The 13,476-nt window shown below is 36.9% G+C and overlaps 2 protein-coding genes across 2 annotated transcripts in view; one reads left to right on the forward strand and one right to left on the reverse strand.

Moving 5' to 3' along the window:
* The window catches only part of fdl (fused lobes), a 166,565-nt gene that overhangs the window by 84,184 nt on the left and 68,905 nt on the right, over positions 1 to 13,476 (forward strand). The window contains exon 3 of the mRNA XM_065230444.1: positions 11,210 to 11,273. Coding sequence (XP_065086516.1) covers positions 11,247 to 11,273 — 27 coding nt within the window. The 5' untranslated portion in view covers positions 11,210 to 11,246. The remainder of the gene's footprint in view (positions 1 to 11,209; positions 11,274 to 13,476) is intronic.
* Positions 1 to 13,476, reverse strand: part of s-cup (stanley-cup) — a 41,747-nt gene that overhangs the window by 23,551 nt on the left and 4,720 nt on the right. The gene's annotated exons all lie outside the window — the stretch shown is intronic.

A 13,476-nucleotide genomic window follows, 5' to 3' on the forward strand; every position in this document is an offset into this window, starting at 1 on the left:
CGCTGTGGTAAAAATGGAATGTACATACATTAATTTGCAAACGTTGCGGAACGGAGTGAAAATGATCTTGCATTTCGTAATATTCAGGATGACAAGACGACACGTCAACATCATCCCATCCTCTGTGTTGCAAGGTACCTCTATAGTCCTGCACACTAGACGAAAAGGAACGTCTTTAATAACCGCAAATGTGTGAGTCTTCCTTGTTCCAGCCCCCTTACCACCGAGATGACTAAAGAACCATGTAACTTTTCCCTCAAAATGGAAGGAAAGCATAGAACCAAGGCTAGGCTACCGTGCTTAGCGGAAATGATGATCGCCGTGAGTGCGCTGTGCATCCGTTTGGCACAGTTTATGTCACATACTCGACGGCGGTCTCAAACATTCGTCACTGATAAATGTCCTCGGCATTAGGAAAGCGGGACGGCCGGGCGAAGGGTTTCCTTTCCGAGTGATGTGATAATTTCTTTTATGTCTTTCATGGGAAACACAAGGCGCATAGTGTTTACGATTACTGGGGCCATTCTTTTCCCGGGACAATTCCCTCTATGATGGTGTCTTTTCCTCACGACGTTTCGTTCTTTTGAGGTGGTCGTGAAAATTGCTTCCACTTTTGTTCAAGCCCTAAACGGCTACCACTGCAAGGATTAGGGAACTGGAAAGCATGCTATTGCTACCTTAAGCGCAGTTTCGATGACGGATAGTTCATCAAGAGGTAACGATTACAAAATTGATGGTCACAATGGTTTTCCAACTACATAGCCGGGTATTACGAGCTACATCGTGGGAATTGGAACAGAACTGCTGCCTGGCAATCTCTCGCAAGAAATCTCAACCGAGCTTTGAAGGCTGCCTGAGACCACAATGGCAAATCCTTAGGAAGATTATATGAGTCCTGTGGATCTTGGGATAATGTTCAGAGACAAGTAACAGAAAATAAGGTAAAATTAATTGGAAAGATCAAAGGACTTTCAAAACTTCGCTTTGTTTTTTTACTGCAACTCAGTCGCCGCATTTTGCAGTGACGATGGCGAGGGAGTGTGAGCCTTTTTGAAGGCGAGATTGGAAATTTTGTGTGAAAAACTCACAGAATTGGAGAAGAGAAACCGGTTTCAGCTCAAGTCGGGATAAGAAGCAGAAGGACGCACACATGAATAACTTAGAACATCTCATTTTCTGAATACTGGCATTTTTTCCAGTTCATAGAATCTTAAAAATTTCCCATAATCTAGATGTATCTTAATCCGAGATCTCAGCTTAGTCCCTGTTTTTTTTATTTTCTTTCTCTGGATCTTAATTTATTTCATTTTGAAGATTTTTGAGACAATCACTCGTTTTCAAAAATTTTGCGGCGTTACCAATTCAGTCCAAGAGCTTTCGACACAATGCACCATTCGAGCTAATGACGTTCGGCGTAGTGGCCTTCGGAAATTTTCTAGATTCTTTACAACAAAATAAGTAATTCTAAGACATTAAACAATTCTTGTTGTCGGACTTTCCAAAACCATCTAAATTATGGAAAATTTAGTTTTCTTTTAGATCTCGGACTGAAATATTCGAGATCACAGACTTGAAAAAAATGCTTGGTTCCAAATAGAAATTTTGAATCGAAAATTTTTGGTTTGATTATTCGATTTTTTTTAATCGGTCTCAAACATACCAAAAATCGACTGGATCGATTTTATTCTTTCGATTTTTGTTTCGGATTATCAAATACAATTGTAAAGTTTTCGCATTTGAATTATCTCAGTACACAAAAAATTGGATTTCAAAATAGCATAGAACATCGATTGTTGGGCCCTTGGAAATCTTGAACGGTCCGAAAATACACATACTGTTGAATATTTGTTAGTTTCTCAATAACCGGCAGTCTCCATCTGCGAGTTTAGAAACAGAAAGATATAATTTTGAGTTCTTATTTGGCGTTAATACTCCAATATATTCAATCCATATATCCATGAAATTTTGGAATTTTTATAATACCGGAATTATCTTTTATCACGTTATGAGTCGTGATTTTCTCCGGTTTATACTCTATGACTATAGACTATGGCTCATATCATGTAATATAGGCTGTCTTGCAATGAGCACTTATACACCTAGTTTTCACTGGAAATCCTATGTATGAGTGCTCATTGCAAGTCAGCCTATATTACATGATATAAGCCATAGTCTGTATGGTGTATGTGGTATTAGTTTCAGTTCCCAATTGTTGAGTATTTCCGGAGTGATTTGAGTTTTAGGCGTAATTGCTTTTGTTAACAAAGACGTCAATTGCCGATTTCTCTCTACCTCATAGCGTTATTGGTTTTCGAGGTAGAGCTTTTATTCGCGAGAAATCGGTGATTGACGTGTTTGTTTACAAATGCAATTACGCCCAAATCTCAAATCACTCCGGATTTGTCAATTTTCAAAAACCGGAAATCACCCAACTTTTTTTTTGTTAATTACTTTATTTGTACAGGCTCAATCGAATTAACTTCACAGAGCGAAATTATCATTTCCGTCATGCATTATTAATGTCTTAAATCTTAAAGGAATTCATCCGAATACTCGCGGTCTTCTCGAGGTTAGTGGATGACAATTTTATGGATGTAGAAAGGGGGAAGGAGATTTGAAGTTTGATTTATAATACAAAAATTTCACTATTTATGAAACATGTACTTAATCCTATTCTACGGTATATCAGCTCTGTAATTATACAATTATTACAGAAAAATCACTCAAATTGACAAATATTATAGCATGTTAAATTGCACACTTAAACATGTATCCTGAGCACAAACTTATGTTTTCCTTGATTTGTTTTCCGTCGATCTTGTTTTCCGTACTAATTACCAATGCTACCGACGCCAGGAAGCAGCTCCCACACCTAGACGCTACATATGGACCCATCAACTCATGCACCGGGGACCTACGGCTTTACTTCCCGTGATAATATATGTTATGCCTCAGAACATCCCAGTGGCACTGTCTCTGATTGAACCCTGGCCCTTTGGGGTGATAGGCTATCACGCTTACCACTACACCACCGGCGCCGTTAATGAGCAAAAAACTTGCTCATGTTAAATATCGTCTCATCCATTTTTTTCCTTGATTTGTTTTCCGTCGATCTTGTTTTCCGTACTAATTACCAATGCTACCGACGCCAGGAAGGCAGCTACACACCTAGACGCTACCTATGGACCCATCAACTCATGCACCGGGGACCAACGGCTTTACTTCCCGTGAACAGAGATTTTATGCCTTAGAAAATCCTGGTGGCACTGACTGGCATTGAACCCAGGACTGCTGGGGTGAGAGGCAATCACGCTTACCACTACACCACCGGCGCCGCTGACCGTCTCATCCATGTAAACTGTTTTTAAAGATTCCGATCTTTTGTTGTATTTAACATCATTTTGAGAACAAATTAAACGATTCAAAATATCGATTTAAATAATAATATCGATTTATATCTATTAAATCGGGTAATTGATCATTTTCGAAAAAAATAGGTCGATCCAGTGAGATCTTTTCTTTTGACAAGATCGCCCAATGCTAGTTCCTAAGCATTGTTTTACTAAATGAGTCTAAATTCAGTGCCTAATACTTACGAAAAATGTTCCAGATTTCAATATTCGGAGAAATTGAGTGGAACTTCGTGGATTTTCAGGACACTTTGTCAAACTTCTTAAAGTTCAGGGAACTGCGTAAAAGTGTAGGAAACTTTCTAAAAATATAGCAAATTTAGTAGAAATTTAGTTTATTTTGTAGAAGCTTAGTGAACTTTGTTGAACTTCAGTGAACTTCTCAGAAGTTCACCGTATATTTCAGTGAACTTTAAAATAGTGAAAACTTTAAAAAAGCTTGGTATTTTTTTTTGTGGAAATTCAGGGAACTTCGTTAAAAGTCAGGGATTTTTCTCTAACTTCAGGGATCTTCGTAAAACTTTAGGGACTTATAGAGGCTCAGGGAACATCATAGACATTCAGGAAAACTCGTAGAAATTACGGTTACTTCATAGAGCTTCAGAACGCAGGGAAATTAAAAAAAATAATCATGGAACTTCGTACACTCCCCATCATAAGTTAAAGGGCACCCCAAAAAAAAAAACATTCAAAATTTGTAATGTTCATATCTCAGTCATGTTACGTCCAATTTTCGTTCTCTTTAGATCATTTGAAAGGTATTGAATGGAACTTTCCTCGTAGGCAAACTGTTCAATATAATTTTCAAATGTCATGAATCTTGGAAATTTTCTTAAATTTTTAAAAATTTCTGATAGTACAAACTGCAGAGTGTTAATAAATTTCTTAAGATTTCAAGACTTCTTTAAAAAAATCATGAATTCAATCCCTCCATCTCTACAATTTGGGCTTATTCAGTTACATTTACCTTTAGTATATTTTAAACAATCGCTCCACAGTTCAGGATCACTTGCAGTTGACTAACAAGCTGAACATATTGATTTATGATTATTATATGGTTATGGTTAATAGCTAACCCATAATTTTGGCATCGGTGGTGTTGTGGTAAGCGTGATTGCCTCTAAACCTAAAGGGCCTGGTTTCAATACCAGTTGGCGCCATCGGGATTTTCTGAGGCTTAAAATATCTAATCTATGATGTTGATGGGTCGATAGGTAGAGTCTAGGTGTGGACGCTGCCTCCCTGGCGTTGGTAAAATTGGTACTCAGTACGGAAAATAAAATCGACGGAAAACACCGCAACCTAGAGCTGGTCTATCCCAGAGAATTTAAGAAATGTATACCGGAGAATTCTATTTTTGCATTGCATGGAGGAGTTGCGATGTTTTTCCAGATTATCTAGAAAATCACACTTCTGTGATTTTGATTTTTTTTAATTAATTGCCTTTTCACGGCTGATGATTGGCCCTCGAGTTCTTTTATTAACTTTTTTGCCACACGCAAACGTCTCATATAAAGGTTGAATCTCTTCATTCATTTTGAAGATATGTCTTTATTTTAAAAACGTTTGAAATTCAGTGAAGAAGTGTTTCTGATCTTTAGAATAATACTGAATAAACCTTTTCATTTTACATAACTTTGAAAGACATCCAGAAAACTTCATTCAAAATTTGTTCTATAAAACTTAAAGGAAGATTCCCGTACTTCTACAAAGTTTCTTTAATTCAATTCCATGAACTTAAATAACGCTCCCTGAACTTCAGCTCAATCCGTTTAACTTATCCCTTAGCTACTATGAAGTTCACTAAATTTTTGGAAAGTTCTGTGAATGTCTATGCAGTTTCCGCAACTCATTCGATTTGTTTATAATGTACACAAAGTACAACTAAATTTTTACCAAGATTGCTGAACTTGTAAATATTTCCTATGTCTCATTCACTGTTCCACATCATGTTGATTTTTTACAATATTCCCATCTACAAAACTCCGTGAATCCCACGAAATTCTCGAAAATCTAGCCGAGCTTCATAACTCCTAGCTCTTCAAAGAATCTTTGCGAAGTTTCACGATTTTATATTCGAATCGTTCAACTTGTACAATGATTGCTGAACTACGATAAACTCTCTGCCTTTTTGAAGCTTTCCGAACTTTAAAAAAATTCGTTTATTTATTTGTATAAAATATTGAAATTCCTTAAACTATTCTAAATAAATATTTTTAAATTTAAAAAGCAGGCCTCGGAAGTTTAATAGAGTTTCCTGCAATAAAGCAAATTTTCATTAACTTCATTCGGGGGTGAACCCGCCGTAGTGGTTACAATCCACTCACGCCAAAATCACGAGTTCAAATCTCGCTCCCAGACAAGTCACGAATGATCCACGAGGGTTAAAGTGACTATAATAAAAAATAACTTCAATCAAGTATTCCAACAAAAAAAAAAAAAAAAAAAAAACTGAGTTCTCCGAATTTGTATCAGATTCCAAGTATTTCAGCGATTTCACTTGAACATCTCCAAAGCCACTAAAGTTTAAAGAAACTCAATGAAGTTAAGAAAAATGACAAAACATTAAGGAGCTTCTCCACATTTCTATAAAGTTCGATGAAGTTCTACTAAATAATTCGCATTTCTACGAAATTCACTGAAGTTTTACGAAGTTCTCTAGGTTTTTTTTGAAGTTTACTGAGCTTTTACAATAATAGCAGAACCCATATAAAATTGGTTACCCGTCTAAAAAATCTCCAGAACTTCTACGCAGTTCGAAAAATTCAAAAAAGTATTCTATGGTGCTATGAAATTTCTGAAGATAAGGTTTCTTGAATCTATATAACATTCCCTAAACTTTTAAATAGATTCCCAACAATCCACGAAGTTCCCAGAAATCAATCTCGTCATAGCTTCTAAGCGGATTTTTATTGATTTCCAAGAAGATCCCTGAAATTATGTAGTAACTTAGTTTAAAAAATTTGAAAGAGCGTACCGTACAACGGGGTATTTTTGATAATGTGGGTAACTTTGATAGTATAATGTAAAGATTAAATTTACCATTTGTCTTTTTTTCCGAATTAGAAACATTGGTTCCATACTGTATCTTAGGGTATTTCCCTTGATATTGCATTTCATTTTTATATAGTTTGTGTTACATGTTTGCCAAACATTGAAAAACAATTTTCTTGCGTTTTGCCTGTTTAGCACTCAAACCATCACTTATGAAATGTATTTCTGATATAGCCAACACAAATTTAATGTTGTCTTATTATTGCTTATGGTGCTTCTGATTATATAGGGGAAATGGATGTAATGTCAGCCTAAATGCCCCTAATTTGGGCCCATACATATCAGCAATCGACTAAATTTTCAATAGCAACCAAATATAGTCATTCGTACCGTCCCAATGACGCGTTCATCTAGACAAAATTGATAAATAGCAGATTTTTAGCGATGGACCCAATCTTAGATCCATAGGCCAACATAAGAGCCCTTACATTAGATTTCCCCTACTCATTTAATATTTCATATTTCTTGAACTAAATTGTTTGAGATTCACGCATGTTTTTCTACATTCATCGAGCATAATCAAAGTAACCCCAAATCAAAATACTGATTTTCGGTGACAAGACTAAAAAATAGTGCATATGCAATAATTTTCGTTAACTATATTACTAACGAATTGACTCTAGAATCCTCAGTACTTGTTTAAAAAAAACTAAAATTTGAGAAACATTAATTGATATAAAACATATTTAGAATATACTTAAAAAAAACTATCAATGTTACCCCTTTTTACGGTACATCTTTCACCACCCGTGATATTTAAATGTAGAAATGAAGATCCCCCCATACTACCGATGGTTAATGATGTATGTCATGTCAGCTAGGGCTATGCCTCCCCCTGGCTCAACATCCTAGTTCCGCCTATGGCTACCGAAGATTATTTTCTCACAAATCGCTAAAATTTGCACTTGATCACGCTTTAAAACATGTTTTTTTTTGCTGATTATTAACAACCGGGTTATTTTTTTAGTTTCAACCGGGAAAATTGGGAAAAATCCGTGAACTGGCCTCTCTGTTTCAGGTACTTTTATGATCATCGCTCCTCTTATAAGTTTTTGACAATGTGACAAAACAGATTTTCGCCCTGTTTGTACCCATTATTGTTTAAGCTTGTTCATCATCTTGGTAGCCTGAAGACGAACCAGCCCAGGACTGAAAGTCTCCTTAATAAAGCTATATAAAAAAAAAATCTTCATGTTTGTGAAGGAAACGCACATTTTTTCTATTATTTTGGCCCAATTTAACATCAATTCATTAGCAAGTTAATTTATTCGCAACTATTTACAACTTAGTGTATTCAGTTTGCTAAAAATATGTTAGTTGCAGGTCATATAGGCTACTACATGCAAATTTCTATGCTTCTTTTTATTTATAATTATGGTCATAAGAGTGTTATTCATGACTTGAGATTTACTCGTTACTTTGGCGTGAGAGGTATGGATGCTAACCACTACGTCAGGGGGTTCTCCCAATTTGAATGCTTCTATCAATTTAGTTGAGAATTTGTTTCAATTCTAGCAAATTTTTAAATCTTGCCACCAAAAACAGGTTGTGATTGTAATTTTAAATCCAGATAAAGATGGCACGATATTTTAAATACATGACCATGGCATATAGATTGAGAAACGCTTCCTTAGACCTTTATTCAGTAAGGCTTATTAAGGTATTATATAACAGTCTGTTTCAGGCTTTGTTTAGCTTTTCAGTTTTATTTTCAAAATAATTGCTCAAAATTACATTTCCATTGCTTCTTTATAGAACTTATCACACTGCCAAAAATTGGTAAAGTGGTGAGGAAGAGTCCTTTTCACACAAATCTGAAGTAGGGGAAATGGATGTAATGTCGGCCTAAATGCCCCTAATTTGGGCCCATACATAAATTCAGCAATCGACTAAATTTTCAATAGCGACCAAAAATATCCATTAGTGCCGTCCCATTGACGTGTTCATCTAGATAAAATTGATTAATAGCAGATTTTTGGCGATGGGCCCAATCTTATATCCATAGGTCAACATAAGAGCAATTTCCCCTACTATGCTGATTTGAGAAGTCGTTTTGTGTGTGTGTGTGTGTGTGTGTGTGTGTGTGTGTGTGTGTGTGTGTGTGTGTGTGTGTGTGTGTGTGTGTGTGTGTGTGTGTGTGTGTGTGTGTGTGTGTGTGTGTGTGTGTGTGTGTGTGTGTCATCCTCTATCCCTCACCCAGCCGGGGGCGTTGGACAAGTAGAACTGCGAATAATTTGATCAAATCTCATGCTCCGTAATGGTGCCCTTTATGTTGTGAAGACTAGTACTTTAAAAAGGGTAACTTTTGAGGCAAGACAGGGTGTCCTCAGCAAGTCAAGGGAACAGGATGCACTAAATGTCCACAACAGGTACAGCAAAACATCACATAGACGCCCTTATTCACACTAACTACTCAGGGGGTAGAAGGTCAAGAAGAGCCACCGCCGCCAACTAAAGCTTGAACCGGGTACCTGGGACTCCCACGATATACCCGCGGCAATGGTCAGCAGACGATGCTCTGTGCGTATTTAGTATGTAATATGTTTTATTTGGATACACAAAATGTTTGAAGCCATGCGTCATCTAAACCATAATTTGCATCACCACAAATACACTTGTCAACAATCTTCAACTGGAACGTTCTCACCAAATCACTTCACCCGGGAGCGCATTCCCGATGCTTCCACGCATATTTTTTTCCCCTCCACTCCAACCACACAACAACCAAATATCACTTTTCTGCACTTTTCTTTTTCAAGTCACTCCGTGCACAAAAGCAATGCACATCTCAAAATCCTGACAATAGATCAACGCACTTCTCATCACCGCGTAAATAAACAGAAATTAAAATTTTCACTCGCGATGCCACAAATTTCTGGTCCGGGAGCTGCTGATTTGAGAAGTCGTTTTAAGCTTTAACTAGATGGTTTTTTTTTTCATTTCCAACTTCATAAATATTCCATACAATCGTCGCAATGTTTTAAATATGGAGAACAACCTGTCCAAGAATGATTTGAACTTATGCACCAACCAGCAATTTCCATCGAGAAGCGACTAGTCATGGATTGAATTACAGACATTGTGCCACACTTGTGCAAATGTTGTCATATTTCTTGATCAGCATCTATAATATGAAGACAAACATTGTTCTTTCTGAAATTCCAGTCGTGTTTACAGAATTGGATTTGTGTATCCAGTTGTTTGATGAGAATACATTGTCAGTTACATGCTTATTGTCGGCAATGTCATGGAATGGAATTTTAGAAAGTGTTTTTTCACTCAAAAATGAGTGTGAGGGAGTGATGATGAGTATTTTTGAAAATCTGCAAACCGTGCGACGTTCCATAATACTTCATTTGGTACGAACTTATTTTCACATACCATGGTATCAAAATAAATCCACAGCTGCAACCCGAGTCAAACTCCACATCGAGTTTAGTGACTAATTAACTCCATCCAATACGACGCTATCGTCAAACGTATGATTCAACTGCCAAGGTTGAAAACTGGTAGGGGAAAATGGGGGAAAACGCGTCCGTAGGGTAATATGACCCAACAGCAATTTTTCATGGACTTTACAAGTCAAAAATTTAATGGGTTTGCATCCAGAACTACTAGGCTGGATCATCTATCATTTGGTGAAATTATCATATCAATTGATGCTTAAAAAATGGTCGTATTACACCCTGTTCCTCTACGAAAGCAAAGCCTTATCAACCTATCGCGTCCGGTGCGGCTTGGGAGACGGGCAAACATTTATCTTCGGCACGCGATGCACAGAACCACCCGCTGCATGCTCGCTGCTAATGGAATTAAGTTTACCGCGATCCGACCGATAATCCTGCACTGTTGTCTCGGTTTTCCATGTCCACACTCCACACTCGATTCTCGATTACCCCAACCATCATCATAAGTACCTACGGCGGCAGTGCAATTCACAGAACGTAAAACTCCAACTCTTGACATTACCTGTCTACGTGGTGGCCCGACGGAGTGCTGACAGGGCGCGAGACAGTGAATGGAAAAAAATAACCTAAATTAATTTATTCCTCTTTTAATTTCCAGCATTAAAGTTATTTGCATAACAAATAGACTCCTTCGGGTGGTGGCGTGTTGGCTTGCCCCATTTTCAACAAACATACTAGGCAGGCACCAAGTGGATATAGATATGAGCTTGACAGCCATGAGAAAAGTTTTGTAACGCGATAGTGATCTAAAATTAGGCAACAAATTTCATTATTTAGTTTGCCTCAATCAAAAAAAAAAAAAGAGATGAAAACGCGCGTCAGTCGAAACAGACAGAAAAGTATATGTAGTTTGAATTTTGACGGGCGTACCAAGTGTGTGCGCACTTGTTTGTTTTCGTCTTGCCATTTAACATAAGATTTAGTACCTATTTAGAACCAAACCGTTCGCTTGGTTGGAACGAGTAAGTCACGCGAGTTGGTGCTGAGTGGGTTTACATAGTTTTCAAGATAAGATGTTAGGATCGGAAAGCGTGTACGCTCCGTGAAATACCTCGTGGGTTGTTTGATTTGTGAGTGACTGTTCATAAGTTTGAGATTGGGCGTAGAGTTACTGTGGGAAGGTAGTTAATGAAATTGCATGATTTCAGAATACGTTTTTATCACGGTATTCATATTTATACAGATTTTTGTCCATTTGTTAACCTCATAACAAAATTAACCATATAATTATCGAAATGATCTAACTGACATGTGTATTATTTTGTTTGTGTTTTCCAGGTATGTACCACCTCACTGTCTCCATGAGTAGGAAGAGATGTTTCGACGACAGACATATTTCCAGGTATTGTTTTGATTTTTTTACATGATTTTTGTTCGCTTATAATACTTTTATGAAATTGTTATATTTGAAAGTCAAATTGAAAGCCATGCTTCAAATTTCAATTTAAGAACAGCGAAAAGAAGTCTCATCTTTAATGCATGCTTTTCAACGTTATTTGACGGCCACCTTGCACCTTCGTTTCCTTTTATTTTGTACTGATTTTATTACTGATTTTTCCCCAGCAAATAAAGAAACCTTATCAGTACTGACCACTCATCTGGTTACGCACTCCATTTTTCTTCTCTCTCATGTCAACCAATATCGATAAGCGCTTAAAAAAAGTTCCTCAATGTCAAAATCAATATCTCTCAGACCTTGAGAAATGTGCTGAAATTGATTTATTTACAAATCAATCGCGTGGATGACAGGGTATGTGTCCCTTATCTGGACGCAATATGCATTTTTAATCATGTCTCAACAAAGTTCCACGGACAACAGTCGTGCTAACATAAGCTTCTCATTTCGTTTACAATTGGATACGATAAGCAATAACAAAAACTAACTGTTATCACATGAGATCTTTTTAGGAAAATGAATGTAATATGGACCCAAGGGTCCCATCTTAGGCCGAATAATGGATATTCGTCCGATCGAAAGTAGTCCTTGAAATATGATTTCTGGCTAATTTGTTTTTAAATCGCACTGGGTCACTACTCAACATAATTATTTTTATGTGAGCAGGGATTTCATTTAGTAAATTCAAAGTGTTCTAAGCACAGAAAAACATATTGCACATCGTAAAGGTGTAACGCAGAATTGCTGCAAAACATGCCGCCTAGAAAACTGAAGGAATTAAAAAAAATATATGAAAAGAGCAATAATTGTATTCAATATAAGTGATTCGTTAGCAAATCACAAGTTTTAGTGGAGTGTACCCCATTAGGCATACGGACGTTAGGCATAAAGTCATTAGGCATAATGGACGTGTTAGGCATAATATACGTTAGGCATAATGGACGTTAGGCATGAAATACCTCGCTGCTGTGCAACTCTAGAAACTTGTTTCGAGCATGGTAAACAATTAGGCTAAGTGTTGAATAAAAAATGATGCAAGTTAAACAAACGTAGTTTACTTAATAAGCACAGTTTGGAATCCATTATTTATCATATCATAAGTGACGTAGCTACATATTTACTTCGATCCAAGATTAGTAGCGATAGCGGTTAAGTAATCTGGCAATGAAAACTCAGCATAGTTTTGAACTATATCTTGAAATAAATCGCATCTAGAAATAAAGAAATCACACATTTGTTGTAATATATTCTTACACACATATTGCAATTGTCAAAGAAGAAAAGGTTTTCCTCAATGAATAGCTCATGAAATAAAGAATGGGGAATTCTGTGATTTTTCATTCAATCAGAAAAAAACAGCTATGGTTGAATAAAAGATTATGCCAAAGACCAGCTCATGAAGTAAAGAATGGTGAATTCTGTGATTTTTCATTCAATCACAAAAAAAAACAGCTAAGTTTGAATAAAAGATGATGCCAAAGAACAGCTCATGAAATGAAGAATGCTGAATTATGTGGTTTTTCATTCAATAACAAAAAACATACCTGCTGCTTCCAGAATTTCCTCCCAGACTTTTCGATACAACGATTCTGTTTTTGTTGTCATCAGAATGAAAACTAGCGGAACCGTCTGCTGATGTGAGGGAGCGATACTTCGATGAACAGTGACGAGTTGCCGAAACAAACAAGGAACTGTGGCAAACGTACCATCTTTAACCCAATACTTTGCCTGTCCAAAACGTCGCAAATTTTCATGAGTTTCAAAAACTAAGGCTCTTTCATTATTGTCACCGAAGTCAGCAATCAATAGACGGTCCCCATTATCATCCTTCTGGAATTCATCGGGTAGATTATGCCTAACGTCCATTATGCCAAACGTCCATTATGCCTATCGTACATTATGCCTAACGTCCGTATGCCCAATAATCACCTCTGAAAATGATAATCACCGTCTGTAAAGCTCTTTCAGTTCAGTGTTAACTCAGTCCGCATCGTGATCTCTTGCCGTGCGGATCTATTTGCTTTTTGCTTAAGGAAGTGTTACTACTACCTAAAGCTACAACAAATTTAAACAGCACTTTTCAGTGCTCAACCTGTAATAATTTTCTACCATGTTCAACTCCTCTTATTCCTCTTCGATCCTTGTTTGG

The sequence above is a fragment of the Ochlerotatus camptorhynchus genome, unplaced genomic scaffold (assembly GCF_037179485.1).
Source record: "Ochlerotatus camptorhynchus isolate MF236.1 unplaced genomic scaffold, CSIRO-AGI_Acam_v1.1 ptg000330l, whole genome shotgun sequence".
NCBI classification, from domain to species: domain Eukaryota; kingdom Metazoa; phylum Arthropoda; class Insecta; order Diptera; family Culicidae; genus Ochlerotatus; species Ochlerotatus camptorhynchus.